General features: G+C 45.1%; 2 protein-coding genes across 2 annotated transcripts in view; both read right to left on the reverse strand.

Moving 5' to 3' along the window:
• LOC127584624 (PH and SEC7 domain-containing protein 1-like) overlaps positions 1 to 795 on the reverse strand; it is a 106327-nt gene extending 105532 nt beyond the window's left edge. Inside the window, exon 1 of the mRNA XM_052041440.1 lies at positions 705 to 795. Coding sequence (XP_051897400.1) covers positions 705 to 742 — 38 coding nt within the window. The 5' untranslated portion in view covers positions 743 to 795. The remainder of the gene's footprint in view (positions 1 to 704) is intronic.
• On the reverse strand, positions 744 to 12139 carry LOC127584582 (PH and SEC7 domain-containing protein 1-like). The gene is made up of 3 exons (XM_052041357.1): positions 11811 to 12139; positions 870 to 1220; positions 744 to 771 (listed from the first exon to the last, which is right to left on the reverse strand). Exons 1-3 carry the CDS (start codon positions 12023 to 12025, stop codon positions 744 to 746), a joined length of 594 nt encoding a protein of 197 aa, XP_051897317.1. The 5' UTR covers positions 12026 to 12139.
• Between the last annotated feature and the right edge of the window lie 4597 nt (positions 12140 to 16736).

The following is a 16736-nucleotide window of genomic DNA, read 5'->3' on the forward strand; positions in this document are numbered from 1 at the left end:
ATAGTGTGGCATGGCCACAAATTGGGGCAAATGACCAAAGCCCGATGAAGGAGTTAGGTTTCTCTGTATAGGACAGAAGGGCTTAGGGAAGGAATTCCAGAACTTTCAGCTGTAGAAACTGATGGCCTGGATCCCAGTGGTTGAATAATTAAAATTATGGATACACCAGGAAGCACGAATGAAGGGCCATAAAACCCACACTGGGTTACAAGGATAGTGAGAGGGCAAGGCCTTGAGATCACAGAGTCATACACTGAGGAAACAGGCCCTTTATCTCTTCAAGTCCATGGCCACCACCAGCAGCCATATTCCCATATTTCTATTCAAATTTCCATCATTTCCCTCCAGATTCTACCTCTCACCTAACACACTAGGGGCAATTCACAGTGGCCAATTAATCTTCCAAGCCACACGTCTTTGGGATGTGGCAGGAAACTAGAGCACCCGGAGAAAACCCACGCGGTCACCGGGAGAACGTGCAAACTCCGCACAGACAGCACCAGAGGTCAGGATTGAACCCGGTTCACTGGAGCGGTGAGGCAGCAGATCTACCAGCTGTGCCACTGTGCCGCCCTTGAGATGTCACAAGAAAAGAGTGGGATATGCCGTCGGTGCTGACAGACAGCATCTGGGTATCTACTCTGGTCCACAGTTCAAACTCATACACCATCGCTAGGCCTAGTTCGAAATGGATTGCAACCTACCTGGACGAATAATCTGACTTTGGTTCATCAGCGCCCATTTCAAGAACCCCCTTGAGTAAGTTGTTGCCTGTGTAGAGCTGGCACTTGGTGAGAAGGTTCTCGGATTTGCTGTAGCCCACCATTGGATTGGTGCTTGGCTTCCTGTCTGCTCTTGAGACCTGTGACCTGGGGCTTCCAGGCCAGTTCGAGTCCCCTCTGGAGCCTGTGGATGAATTAGCATTGCTCCACGGTAAAAACTTCTCTTCAATCAGGCGGGCATTCTCCTTAATTTGTTCCTGGATTTCCGAGGTCAGGGTCGGAAAATCAAAGGTGAAGTAGTTCCCCTGGCTTCTTTTGGGGGAGGACAGAATGTCCACCGAGTCAAGACTGGTGTAAGAGGTGCCTTTGGCACAGTGAGACTCCAGGATGCACTCAAATTGTTTGCTGAAGGTGTCAGTGCCGTCTTCGGAGAGACTCCGGGATATACTGACCGCAGCAACAGAAGGAAGCAGGTTTTTGACCTCTGTGTCTGGTGACCTGAAAAAGGCAAAGACATTGAACCATGCTGCACAGGAAGAGGCCATTCAGCCCATTGCACCTGGGCTGTTTTTACGACAGAGCAATCTAAGTAGTCCCGCTCCTCAGCTCTTTCCCCATTGCTATGGGCATACTTTTCCTTTCAAGTATTTGGCCAATTTCCCTTTGAGAGACCCTGTCTACCCAAGCCAACTTCAATGGGGCTCAACTGTATGAAATAAAAGCAACAGTGCTGGAAACACTCAGCAGGTCAGGCAGCATCTGCGCAGAGAAAAACAGAGTTGATGTGTTAGATTGCTGACCTTTGAACGGAACCGGGGAAAGTTTGAAAACATTGCAGAGGAAGGGGAAGGGGCAAAGGTGACAGAAAGGCAGGTCAGTGACTGGCTGGACCTAGGAAAGGCTAATTAACACAAGTGGTGACTGAAATAAAAGTATAAAAAATGCCAGAAATCTGAAATAAAAACAGAAAACACCAGAAACACTCAGCTGGTCAAGCAGCTTCTGTGGAAAGAGAAACAGAATTAACGTTTCAGGTCAGAACAGGCTGGCACAGTGGCACAGCTGGTAGAGCCACTACCTCACACGCTGGAGACCCAGGTTCAATCCTGACGGGTGCTGTCTCTGTGGAGTTTGCACGTTCTACCTGTGACTGTGTAGGTTTTCTCCCACATCCCAGAGATGTGTGGGTTGGTAGGGTAATTAGCTGCTCTAAATTGCCCCGAGAATGTAGGTGAGCAGTGGAGTCTGGGAGGAGTTGATGAGAATGTGGAGAGAATAAAAAATGGGACTAATGTAGGATTAGTGTGAATGGGTGGTTGATGGTGGATGTAAAGAGCTGTTTAATGTTTTACGTCTCTGACTAACTGGGAAAGAGGTGACACTGTTGGCTTTGGAAGAGCAGTGAAGGTATATCTCGGGGAGGTGTGGCTGGAAGGAATAAACTAAATCTGAAATACCTTTAAAAGGAAAGAGAAAAAAAAACTGAATGCTGGAAACTTGAGTCACAAGGCTGGACTGGCTCATCATTAAAAACTGTCAAATCCTAAAGGCACAAGGGCAAGCATGGTGGTGTAGCGGTTAGTGCAATGCTATTACAGCGCCAGCGACCCGGGCTTAATTCCAGCCGCTGTCTGTAGGGAGATTGTACGTTCTCCCTGTGTCCGCGTGGGTTTCCTCTGGATGCTCTGGTTTCCTCCCACCTTCCAGAGATGTACAGGTTAGGAAGTTGTGGGCGTGCTACGTCGGCACTGGAAGCGTGGTGACACTTGCGGGCTGCCCTCAGAACACTCTATGCAAAAGGTGCAATTCACTGTGTGTTTCGATGTACATGTGACTAATAAAGATATCTTATCTTAGGCAATAAAGTGCCAGGTTGGTGGATCTGTTAAGTTTGGGTCAGGTTGGGTGTTTATTCTGCCAAAACATTTGGGTATGGATCAGCCTATGTTAAGGCAGTCCACATCTGCTCTGTGTCGAGAGCCAGAGGATTTGCTCAATAGCAACGAATATGCAACATAATAAATCTGTTTCCTTGCTCTTCTGCAGATGCCTCTGGATTGAGGTGGGGAGAAACATAATGTCCTCAAGTTCAGGTGGGTTCTAATTAGCTGCAGTCGGGTCAGGTTTGGGTCAGGTTTTAATTGCCTACCCGAGCAGATTTCAAACTTTGCTACCCTTTCCGGCAGTGTGTTCAAGATCACAACTCTGACTATGTCAAACAGAGACTCCTCTCTGGTCCAGACCTGAGAGTCCTGGTTACCGACCCTGCTGCCAGTAGAGGGAGCTGTTCCATGGTCTGGGTGGAGAATCCTAGCCCAAGAACTGGACAAGGAAGCAAAGAGGAAAAGTGACACTGAGCTTCCAGTTAATGAAAAAAAACCTCCTGGAAATCTGAAATAAAAGCAGAAAATGCTGGGCACATAGTCTGGGAACGTTGCAACCTTCTGGGGTCAATATTGAATTCTCCAACCTGAGGTATCTTGCTTTCTCTGTCTGTATCATAACCGGCCATTCCTGCTGTAAGTTATCCATCTGTGAGATTGGCTCATATTTTTCTCTCTCCATGACATAGGCCTGACTTGCAGCCCATAGCCCTTCCATTAGCAATGCAATACGTAGAAAAAGAAGCCTGATTCCCTCTAACTGCCTCATTAACCCATTTAACCCAAGATATTAGGCAGGCACAGTAGTGTAGCGGTTAGCGTAACGCTTTACAGTGCCAGCGACCCGGGTTCAATTCCGGCCGCTGTCTGTAAGGAGTTTGTACATTCTCCCCGTGTCTGCGTGGGTTTCCTCCAGGTGCTCCGGTTTCCTCCCACATTCCAAAAGGCATACAGGTTAGGAAATTGTGGGCGTGCTATGTTGGTGCCAGAAGTGCGGCAACACTTGTGGGCTGTCCCCAGAACACTCGACGCAAAAAAAGGTGCATTTCACTGTGTGTTTCGATGTACCTGTGACTAATTAAGATATCTTAGAAGCTCGTCTCTGTCTAACACAGATATTCCTTTTCCAATCCACTCCTTTTTCCAATGTCTCTGTAATTTAAAACTACTTTTTTAAAAATCTCTCCCACTTGTGACAAAGGGTTTTGGACCTGAAATGTTAACTCTGTTCTTCTCTCCTCAGATGCTGCCTAACCTGCTGAGTGTTTCCAGCATTATCAGGTTTTAGATTTGAGCTTTTAGCTGCCTGCCACTTCAACTCTCCATCCTATTCCCTCTCGGACCATCCGCTTTCAGTCTCTTACACAGGCCAGTCCCAATAGAAGCTCATCAACCCGTAACATTAACTTAGTTTTCCTCTCTCCATAGATGCTGCCTGACCTGCTGGGTATTTCTAGCATCCTCTTTATTTCGAAATTCCTGCATCTGCTGTGTTCTATATCTCACAGCTTTTTCTCCCTGTCTCCCCCACATTCTCATTCATCGTCCCTATTTACACCTCTCCGAGACAGATCAGCTGCAATTAACAAAACTTCACCTCCCTCTTTCAGCCAGCACCAGCAGCACTTGCATCATTCAGTCTCTCTTACAGCATGGAAACAGGCCCTTCAGCCCAACTCATCCATGCCGTCCAAGTTATCTACCTGAGCTAGTCCCATTTGCCTGATTTGGCCCATATCCCTCTAAACCTTTCCTATCCATGTACCTGTCCACATGCCTTTTAAATGTACCTACCTCTACCACTTCCTCTGGTAGCTCCTTCCATATACTCACCACCCTCTGCATGAAAAATTTGCCCCTCGGGTCCCTTTTAAATCTTTCCCCTCTCACTTTAAATCTATGCCCTCTAGTTTTGGACTCCCCCCACCCTGGGAAAAATACTGTGGCCATTCACCTTATCTGTCCCCCTCATGATTTTATAAATCGCCATAAGGTCACCCCTCAGCCTCCTACGCTCCAGGGAAAACAGTCCCAGTCTATCCAACCTCTCCTTATAACACAAACTCTCCAGTCCCAGTAACATCCACGTAAATCTTTTTTTGCACCCTCTCCAGTTTAATGACATCCTTCCCGTAGCAGGGCGACCAGAACTGTACACAGTGCTCCAAGTGTGACCTTACCAATGTCTTGAGCTCTCTTGGTTCTTGAGCTTTTCACAGACAGTCCCTTTTGTTCCCTCCACCTCTCCCCATTCTCTGCAACTTAAAAGATCTTTGATCTATAACTTTTCCCAGTTCTCAGGAAAGGTCATCGACCTGTAACGTTACCTCTGCAGATGCTGCCTGACCTGCTGAGTATCGCCAGCACTTTCTGCTTTTACTCCTGCCAGTAAATAGTTTTCTCTGTCAAAGGCTGTTCCTCATTTCAGCAGGTGCCAATAAACACAAGGAAAACTGAGGTAGTGTTGGAGAACTTTCATAGACAAGTTGGGGATCTCAGTTATTTTCACTCATTAAGATATAGTTCCTTGCAGTGGTTGCCCATGAACCAAATTCATAACAGTGATGCCATCCTTGTAAATCTTAGACAGCATCTCCCAAACCTGCCACCTCTACTACCAAGAAGGTCAAGGGCAACAAGACAATGGGAACACCAAGCTTTATCGGTTTCCTTCCAATGATGTATTTTACCCCTAGTGTAGGTGGGTGGGGGGAGAATCAGGGGGGTTAATGGGCAAGTAAAGAATAGGCTACAGGGAAGTAGATAAGATTATTAATCACATGTACATTGAAACACACAGCGAAATGCATCTTTTGCGTAGAGTGTTCTGGGGGCAGCCCACAAGTGTCGCCACGCTTCCGGTGCCAACATAGCATGCCCACAGCTTCCTAACCTGTACATCTTTGGAATGTGGGAGGAAACTGGAGCACCATAGGAAACCCACGCAGTCATGGGGAGAACATACAAACTCCTTACAGACAGCGGCAGGAATTGAACCTGGGTCACTGGCGCTGTAATAGCATTACGCTAACCACTGAAACAGCATTGATGGGGATGATCTGTGAGCTGGCATAGACTTAATGGGCCGAATGGCCCCCATTCAGCCATGAAGAAGTCCCTCCCAGTGTGGAAACACATCGCAGATTCTTCATTGTCAAGGGGTCTACATCCTGGAACTCCCTACCCAACAGCCCTGTGGGAGCACCTTCACTGGAAGGACTGCACCTGTTCAAGAAGACACCTTCTCAAGGGTAGTTAGAGATGGATAAACAATACTGGCCTTGCCAACATCTCATGAGACCATATGAATGGAATCATTATATGCACCCCAATCCAATCAAAGAAATGCAGATGCTGGAAATCTGAAATAAAACAGAAAATACTCAGGTGGTCAGGATGGGTCTGCTGAAGGACCTGAAATGCTAGTTTTGTTTCTCATTCCTCAGATGAAGCTTGACCTACTGAATGTTTCCAGCATTTTCTGTGTGTTGCACACCACGTTATGCACATTGTAATGCAAATGGGAGCCAGCAGAGGGAGGACTGAGTCGATGTGCAGCTTTACCGTAAAACTCCAGTAATCCAGGATCCCTGGGACTCTGGTGGTGACAGATGAGCAGATTTTACGGACTATTGGATGTTATTCCTTTTAATACCCCAACATACTTTAAGTTAATTTTTTTGATGTTACGCAGGTAGTATAATAAATTTTATAGTGAACCTGGGGTAATCTTAAAGGGAGAAATGGAAATGGGGCCCCAATCTGTTTAAAGGGAGTACGGGAATCACAGCCTGGTTAGTGTAAAGGCTACATGGGAAATGGGCCCCAGTGGGTTTAAAGGGAGCCGGAAATAGAACCTGGAGAGTTTAAAGGAAGTGCAGGAAATGGGGTTCCTGTGAGCTTAAAAGGGACTCCCCTACCCTGGGGAAAAGATTACTACCATCCACCTTATCCATGCTTCTCATAATTTTAAACATTTCTATAAGGTCATCCCTCATTCTCCAAGGAATAAAGTCCTAGCCTGGCCACCCTCGCACTGTAACACAGGCCCTCCAGTCCTGGCAACATGCTTGTGAATATTTTCTGCACTCTTTCCAGTTTAACCACTCTTTCCAGTATAACAATGCGACCAAAACTGTACACAGTGCTCCAAGTGCGGCCTCACCAACGACTTATACAACTGCAACATAATGTCTCAACTCCTACTCTCAGTGCCCTGACCGACGAAGGCCAGAGTGCTAAACTCCTTTTTCACCACCCTGCTTATTTGTGATCCCGCTTTCAACGTCACAATTTGTCAAAGGATTAAAGCTGGCTAAGAACCTGGAATAACTCCAGCTGATCTTCTTCAAAGTAGCACCATGGGACCTTAGTTTAATCTCCCACCCGAGAGATGGGATCTCTGGCAGTGTTGCAGTCCCTCTGTACTGCTCCAAATTGTCAGCATAGATCCTTGTGATGAATTGGGACTCAAACCCAAACTTGTCAACACAGCCCAGCACATCACAGAAACCACTAACTCTGTCAGCACTTCCTGCTGCCTTGGGAAAACAGCCAACATAATCAAGGACACCTCCCACCCTGGTCATACTCTCTTCTTCCCTCTCCCATCGGGCAGAAGGTACAAAAGCTTGAGAGCACGTACCATCAGGCTTGAGGACAGCTTCTATCTCGCTGTTATCAGACTCTTGAATGGACCTCTCATACACTAAAAGGTGAACTCTTGATCTCTCAACCCACCTCGTTGTGACCCTTGCACTTTATCTGTCTACCTGTACTGCACTTTCCCTGTAACTGTAACACTATATTCTGCATTCTGTTTTCCTTTTATACTACCTCAATGTACTTCTATTTGGAATGATCTGTCTGGATGGCACACAAACAGAAGTTTTTCACTATCTTGGTACAGATGACATTAATAAAAAATAAAAATACCAACCCACAATGTTTAGACTCAGGCAATGAGAACCATCCACAGTAACACTGAGAGGTAAAACCTATCATACAGGTCGAACCAGAGCTGGCAACCCTCAGCGGTAATTCTGAGGGGACCGAGCCTTCTGTAGCAGGGACAGTAGGTGTTACAATAACCACAAGGGGAAATTGCAGCTCAGATTGGGCACAACCGTAGGTGCCTCACTAAGTGCTGACCTGTAAGTCTGCAATAAAAAGAGAAATGGTTGGCAATGTTCAGCAGGTCAGGCAGCGACTACGGAGAGAGAAACAGAGTGAACAGTTCAGGTCAATAAAGAAGTATGTGATAAATAGATTTTAAACTCAGAGGTAGGGGGCAGAGGGAAGAATGAAAGAGATACAAGAGACTGCAGACACAGGGTTTCGACCTGAAGTGTCGACAATTCCTTTCCTCCCACAGGTGCTGCTCGACCCGATGAGTTCCTCCAGCAGATTGCTTGTTGCGAAAGAATGAAAAGGAAGGGCTGTGATGGGGTGGGCTGAGTTTACTTGGGATGGGTTTAGCTTGCTTCATTCAGGACCAGTCATGATGTCAGAGAGAGCCTGTTCCAGCTGTAGATGTGGCAATCGATCAGCTGGTCCCTTAGATAAAAGCTCATACGTGAAATTTATGGTCATTACCAGCAACAAAAGATTGAGATCGGATAATCCCGGATGAGAAACAGTTCCTTTACTGTCACTTGGTTGAAATCCTGGAACTCCCTCCCCAACAGCACCATGGGAACACCACCACCAGAAGTTTAAAAAGATGGCTCACCCTTACCTACACGGGTGAAATAAGGGATGGGCAATGAATGCTGACCTGGCCAATGATGCCCACGTCTCACTCAATAAAAGTTGTCTAAAACTATGCATTTTTCCTCCCATATTCTGCCCCATCACAGTCCTGCTTTTCCTTCTTTTCTCAGCATGAGCTTGATTAAAATATATTCATCACGAACTTACTCAGCTAACATAAACATCTAGCTTTGTTCCCCGCTCCGCAGAAGCTACCTGACCTGCTAAGTATTTCCAGCTATTTCCTCTTTCTTGTGTCTTCAGGATTTTGCTTTTGTGTTTGAAAAACTATATTTCAAGAATCTGAGTTGCCAATTCCAAAATATCACCAATTGTGACAATAATATCAAAATATATGATGGATTTTCCCTGTGGTTCAACAATGCAATATTTGGCTGTTATTTTAATGTATTGAAACAGAGATAACTGCTTCCCTTTGGGATCTAAGATAATAGGTAATAAGAAACTGTAGGAAAAAATACATTTTGTCAAAAATACGTGAAAGTGCATCGGGAAAAGGTTATGTGAATCCAGATAGAGAGAGAAAGTGAGGAGTGTGGGGTAGGTAGTTGGAAGTGGAACATAACAAGGACAGGAAAAAGATAAAAGAATTGACTGATAGGCTGGGCCTGTACTCGTTGGAGTTTAGAAGAATGAGAGGTGATCCCACTGAAACATGTAAGACTCAGGGAGAACTGGGAAGGCCAGATGCTGTTCCCTCAAGCAGGACTTTCCATGGTGGGCATGGGAGCACAGAAGGTATTGGTCATTTAGGACTGAGATGAGGAGAGACATCTTTACTCTCAGACAGTGAATCACCAGAACTTTATTTCAGAGAGTTTTGGATGCTAAAATGTCGCATTTATTCAAGACCGGGGTTGATGGATTTTAAGAACCCAAATGAATCATGGAATATGGTTCTGGGAAAGGAAGTGGACAAGGTGCAGTCTTGGCTCTGATACTGAACAGTCGTGTTGGTTCAAGGGGCTGTGTGTCCTATTTCTTTTTCTTAAGTCCTCAAGGGAACTAAAATAAGGGCAAGTACAGAGGTGGATGTGGACAGGGAGAGGGGAAACAAAATAATGATAATCAACTGGGCAGAGTTAAGAATGCAGAGAGATCATGGACATTATCAAAAGATTTCCCTTGTACACAATTAACCTTACATAGAGGATTAATAACATCACAGATATGTTGGTCCAAATACTCTGTTTCCAGGCTTTAAACACTTTGTAAAATTAAACCATATCAGGCCAGTTATCTATGAACAGCTGCTTGGCAAACTGAATAGAAATGATACAGTGGAACTGATCCACAGTTTGCAATAGCTACGGTTCAGTGATTGCAAAGAGGCCTCGCTAATGGGTTATTGAAAGACGGGGCAGCTGCCTTTCCAGGAGTCACTGAATCGTCTGTTAATGGGTTGCTTGATTGTATGTACTTGTGTGCTTAAAAGAGGCCCATAACTTAAGATGTGATGCTGAAGTACCTCAGAGCATCTCACTGCATTAAAGGTGCTGCATGAATGTAGTGTTGTATTTAATAGAATACGTAAATAAGGTAAGACCATCAAAGAAATCCTTGCCACACAATGAGTCATTACGCCCTTACTTGTATCACAACACTAACTCAGGAGGCAAGCGATGCTCTTTTGTAATGCAGTTTCAATTCTCACCTCCAGAAGGCGCCATTAGCAGCAGATACTTCCAGTCTTCAGGTTCTCTGAAGTTCTCTTCATAAAGCCCACACTAAATACATCACACCCTCCCCTTCCCTCTTGTCTATACATGGGATGGGGGTTTCACTGGGAAGGATGGCATTTATAACCCACCTCTGATTGGGAAGATGGTGGGGAGCCACTTTCTTGAGCCAAAGGTGCTCCCATCTTTGTTGAGGAGTTCCAGGATTTAGCTGCACAGCAGTGGGGAAACTGCAGGGGGTGGTGTTCCCATGAGCTGAGTGCTCTTGCTGCTGGAGGCCACTTGGTTAGGATGTGTGGAAGAAATCAATTCCATCATAATTTAACCCTTTGACCTCCAGCACTTTGTCCCTTTTTCACCTCATTCCTTTAGTCAGCTGATGGCATAGCCTCCAACAATAAATGAACATTAAAAAAATGCACTTGCTTGGAACCTGAAATGAAAACAGAAAATCCTTGAAACACTCATCGGATCAGGCAGCATCTGTGGAAGGAGAAGCAGAGTTAACCTTTCAGATCCAAGACCCTTTATCAGAACTGGGATAGACAGAAAACAAGTTAGTTTTATGTTGCAAGGAAAGTAGCCGGAGGTGATGCTTAAAGCAAAGGAAATATCTCTGATAGGGTGAGACCAAATGAGTAAATGGGACAGTTAGAGACAGATGATGCTTCTTATCTGTGTTGTGTGTTGCTAATGGCAAGCCTGTGGGGTATGCCCAGCAAGACAGGCGGTACCAATGGAGAGAGAAAAACTGAGCTAACATCACAGGTGGATTAATGGAGAAATGGACAGTTCTGATACAGATTGAAAGAAAGAACGAGAAACGTGAATTTGGAGAATTCAATATTGACCTAGGCTCAATTTTCTGTTTTTATATCCTGCAACACCACTTGATTACCCCAACTAGTTAGGTGTCAAGTTGTCGCTATTACATAAGCACCATTTAGCTATTCCACTAGTTAGTGATGGAGCACAGGTGAACACTGGGTTGAGATTATTATTACTACACAATGCCGTGTTTAGGTCTTGAAGCATTGTTGGTTAGTTAGTCATCCAGGATAATCACATAATCATTGCTGTATTAATCTCTATGTAACACAACCTATCTGTTGCTCTTCATCAAATGTTATCTTGAACAGCTACCCTGCCACACTATGCCATAACCACATAATAATTGGCTTGTGTGTAATAGCATGGGCAGGTTCCAAAAGGTTAATGGGCAACTCATTGACAGCAGGGAGCCATTACTTTGTCTGATCTTGGTCTTTCATTGCTGGTAATAAATTTCAGACACGAGCATTGTGTCTAGGTCCTTAACTGCTCACACAAAAACAGAAATACTGGAAAATCTCAGAATATTGTGTTGCAACTACAGAAAGAGAAACAGAGTCAATGTTTCATTCGGAGACAACTTAACTGCCATCTGTCCGAAATAATAAAACACTTGAAGGACCACTTGTGCAAGCCCCGAATGAAACAAGGTTTAGCTGTACCAAGCACAGTCAATCCATAACTCACAGTCAACCTAAGGGCTCAAAGATTTCAGCTATGTCCCCTTAGAGACCAATCATGCTTAATTCTTTCAGCAATAGGTTCATCAACCAAGCTGGATTACCATCCAGATTCAAGACGTGGTAATACTTCTCAAGTTAACCGAGTATCTCAGCAAGAAAAGGATTTCAAGGTGGCTGTAATTCTGCTTGACCTTTGTGGTGTGCACTACCTCTGACACTTGCCCCTTGGGAACCCGTTACCTGTCAGTAGCAACAGAAGAGGACTCGTAGAACACTTCATCCTCGGGGGCTTTGGACTCCTCCTCTCTGCTCTCTTCTCCACCCCAAGGGCTCCCATCTGTCACGGACTCCCCTGGAGGACCAGAATAGTCTATCCGGGCATCACATCCAACCGTTGAGCTTGGCAAGTGGGGACTCTGGCACTTGTCTGGATTGACCATGTCGTACTCAGCCATGACTTCATCCAGGTTGGTTTCCTGGTAACGTCTTACTGGCACTGCATCCAGGTCCGTCTCTGAGTATCTGGTCTCTCTGGATGTGTCTCCTGCTTTGCAGACCGTGGAATTCCCATTTGGCAAAGGTGACCCTTTCGGATCATTGGTCCCCTGATGGACAGGCTTCCAGGCCTCAGAGGGTCCATTGGTGGATGGCTCCTTCTGCTCATCCTGCACTGCTTTATTATTTTCAAAGGTGTGCAAATTTGCTAATGATTGCCGGAGTCCAGATTCAACTGCAAGGAGAGAACAGGGTGTTAGGCACTGAATCCTCAGCCCCCACTCAAGAGATATGAAGTCCACAACTAAATCCATTTCTGTGCAGTTGAACTGAAAGCACGTTGAACAGCTATGTTTGAACAAGAGACTGTGTAAGTTCTTAAAAGAAGGGAGTGACCCAATTTGAGTTTAACATCACAGAGGAAACTCGGGTTGCATTTACTTGCTGTATACTTGTGTCAGCACTTAGAGAAAGAGCAGAGGTATAATATATCAAAGGATTACAGGAATCACTTTTGCATAGAGTCATAGAGAGATACAGCATGGAGACAGGGCCTTTGGCCTTCTGGGTCCATGCCACTCATTGACTATCCATTTACGCTAACCCCATGTCTTATTGCCCCCACCTTCTCATCAACTCTCTCCAATTCTACCATTCCCCCATACACTAGGGGCAATTTATGGCAATCAATTAACCTACCAACTCAAACATCTTTGGAACGTGGGGGGGGAGACTGGAGCACCTGGAATGCAAACCAGTTTGAAAGACCCAGTGGGAATCCTTATCTTATTATTTCTCAGACTTTACTTCACAATGTTGAGCAATTTTAGAAAGTGGCAAATGCACAAGTCACCTTTGCAATGTGATACTCGCAGTGTATCAGTCAAACTGAACCATCAAATGCTATTTTTCATCAGCACGATCCCGATGATGGGTGACTGTGGCAGTGCAGGGCTGCAGCTAGTAAAGCTCCAGTGACCAGGGTTCAATCCTGACCTCAGCTGCTCTCTGTGTGGAGTTTGCATGTTCTCCCTTGTGACAGCGTGGGTTGCCTCTGGGTGCTCCAGTTTCCTCCCACATCCCCCACTCATGCCAATTGGTAGGTTAATTGGCCACTCTGCATTGCCCCTTGTGTGTAGGTGAGTGGTAGAATCTGGAGTTGATGGGAATGTACAGAGAATATGTTACATGGAAAATTAGCGGTGGAATGGGAGTACACTGTGAGCTGGCAATAGGCTCAATGGGCTGAATGGTCTCCTTTTAAATCCTGAGGAAACATGGAAATAGTTTCAATATGGATCTACAAATGACGACCTTAATATGACTGGTGTCAGACTTCTGAACCAATCACCTCCTTTCACATCCCTTTCCCGATGGTGCTGCCATGTTATCAAACCTTTAATTCTAACCTGTTCCATTATTGTCACTTTAGCATTTCTTTTTACACTACCTCAGAGTGCACTGCTATACGTTGAACCATTCCATTGTTTTTGAGCTCATTGCTGTATTTATTGCTGTAGTTACTATTACCATGTATACCGTTCACTCTGTGAGCTTCATGCAAGCAAGGAATTTCATTGCACCCTGATGTATATGACAATAAACTAATCTAATGTGATCCGGCGGCATCTTTCCAACATGCCCAAGACAGCCTTTGACATTTACCTTGATCTTCTGGGGTCTGTGGCTCTGACGTCCCATAGAAGAATTCTCGTCTGGCTTTTGCAATCTTCTGAGCCAGTTCGGAATGTTCTCTGACCCACGTGCAAGAGAAGGCCTTAAAAACAAAATATGTTCATTGTTCATCAAGACACAATATCCTGTCTGTGGAGCAGGAGACAATGGCACTGGCCTGATGGTGTAAGATAGGGAGATGGATAGCACTGGGAATTCCAGAATTTAGAGCTCTGGCAGCTAAAAGCAGGGATGATTATGGTCAAAGAGGATGGCATGAGGTCAGAATTGGAGGAGTTTGTTGAAATGGGGATGGATGAAATACTGATACAGGGAGCGGCTGTGCCCTTGGAGGGAATGGCACATTACTGAAAATACTCAGTGTAAATTCCTCATCTTTTCCATAATCCTCGCCACCTCAGCTGGGGGCCCACCTCATAAATTACTCATATCCAAGTGTCAGCTTGAGGTGTCGTGGCTAGCACTCCTGTCCCTTAGTGAGAAGGTTGCAGGTTCAAGTCTCGCCCTGGTGACTTCAGCCCAAACGATGTCCCAGCGAGGAAGCGTGCTGCACTGTCGGAAGACAGGTGCATGTAATAGATCCTGTGGTGTTTCTTCAAAGAGCAGATTACATAATTCTGGGTGCCCTGATCAATATCTACCCCTCAATCAACATTTATGGGAGTTTGCTGTGCACATATTGTCTCCAGCACTTCCTAAATTATAACAATGTCTACACTTCAAAAGTAGTTACTATAAGTCCTTTGGGGGATGTGAAAGGTGCTACGTAAATGGAAGTAGAGCTTTGACATCCTGACCTTCATCAGTCAGGGCACTCTATATAGAAGTTGGGATGTTATGTTGCAGTTCTACAAGATGTTGGTGAGGCCACATTTAGAATATTGTGCTCAGTTTTGGTCACCCTGATATAGGAAAGATGTCATTAAGCTGGAAAGAGTGCAGAGGAGATTTATAAGGAGTTGTTGGGACTTGAGGGACTGAGTTATGGAGAGAGGTTGATCAGTTTGGGACTTTTTCATTGGAGCGCAGGAGAATGAAGGGTGATCTTATAGAAGTCTATAAAATGATGAGGGGCGTAGATAGGGTAAATGCACACAGTCTTTTTCCCCAGAGTTGGGGAATCAAGAACTGGAGGGCATAGGTTTAGACTGAGAGGGGAGAGATTTAATAGGAACCCGAGGGACAACTTTTTCACTCAGAGAATGTTCAGTACATGGAATGAGCTGCCAGAGGAAGTGGTTGAGGCAGGTACATTAACAACATTTAAAAGGTACTTGGACAGGTACATAGATGGGAAAGATTTAGAGGGACATGGGCCAAATGCAGGAAAATGACACTAGCTTAGACTAGAATCTTGGTCAGTATGGACCAGTCGGGCCGAAGGGCCTGTTTCCATGCTGTATGACTCTGTGACTCTAGAGGTCCAAGTTCCTGAATGGGTTGGCGGCATGTAAATGGGAAGATAGTTAATGGGACCCTGGGAATGTTTCCCTTTGCTCATTTGGCACTGTGATCTAAGTTTGCTAACTACTAGGGAATGTGCTTTCTTAAGGTTGCTGGCTTGAGAAGCTGATTATGTCTTGGAACATTGGTTGTATTGGGCTTGCAGTTCAATTGAAGAATGAACAAATACAGTAAAACTCCGATAATCCAGCAGCCTCAGAACTTTGATGGTACCAGACTGGCAGATTTTCTGGACGAGAGGATGTCACTTCTACTGATACTCCCAACCACTTTTAATTCACTTTTTTTAAAGAGGTTACACGGTAGAATAATACATTTTCCAGCAACCTGGAAAGTTTCAAGGGAAAGCGGGAAACGGGGCCCCGGTGAGTTTCAAACGGATGTGGCAAAGATTGCCTGCTTCAGGTTCCTAGGTGTCAACATCTCAAAGGACCTGTCCTGGGCCCAGCACATAGATGCAATCACTAAGAAGGCACGCCAGCATTTCTACTTTATTAGAAGTTGAAGGAGATTCACCATGTCATCGAAGATTCTGACAAACCTTTTCAGATGTACAGTGGAAAGTATTCTGACTGGTTGCGTCACAGCCTAGTATGGAAATTCCAATGCACAGGAATGCAAGAGGCTATAGAGAGTGGTGGATTCAGCCACTTCCATCATGGGTACAGCTCTCCCCACCATCGAGGACATCTACAAGAGGTGATGTCTCAGGAAAGTGACATCCATCATCATGGATCCCCTCCATCAGGACCATGCCCTCTTCTCGATGCTGCCACCAGACGGGTGGTACAGGAACCTGAAGACCCACATCTCAAGGTTCAACAACAACTTCTTCCCCACTGCTGTCAGGTTCTTGAACCGACCTGTAAAGCCCTAACACTACCTAGAACTATATTTCCTTCTCTCTCTATCAACTTTCACTAGTGATGTTATGTTTATCTTGTTGTTATTTTTGTACATGTGTAAGTTATGTATTTAAGTTTACACTAATGTATGTTTGCCATGTTTGTAATGTACTGTGCTGCAGTTGCAAAAAGCTAATTTTGATGGCACTTATACCCTGTGTATGTATGCCTATGACAACCATAAACTTAAACTTAAATAAACTTGAACTTGAGATGCTGAGCCATTGGAATTTCCAAATAATTGGATAGCAGGTTGTTGGAGTGTTACTGTATTGTGTTTCCATTATTCTTTCTGTCTATGTCAGTGAATGCTGAGAGGGATAGTCTGCTTTAGGGGTTAGTTCAGGAGAATCCAGAAATAGACCACTGGTCCTGCCTGGCTATCACTCAGAACTTGAGCCAAGCACTAAAAATACCTTTTGGTCCGACCAGATGGGTTTTCAAGGTTGTTCCCCATTTTAGGAAAACAGGATCAGGAGTAGGCCGCTCAGCCCCTCAAGCCTGCCCTGCTTTTCAATATATTCATGGCAGGTTAGCACCAGGCCTCATCTCCTCTTGCTTTGAGAGGTAACCCCAGCAAGAACTGCAGCTCACTGGTAAGGACATG

Source organism: Pristis pectinata, chromosome 30 (assembly GCF_009764475.1).
Source record: "Pristis pectinata isolate sPriPec2 chromosome 30, sPriPec2.1.pri, whole genome shotgun sequence".
In the NCBI taxonomy this organism is placed as follows: Eukaryota; Metazoa; Chordata; class Chondrichthyes; order Rhinopristiformes; family Pristidae; genus Pristis; species Pristis pectinata.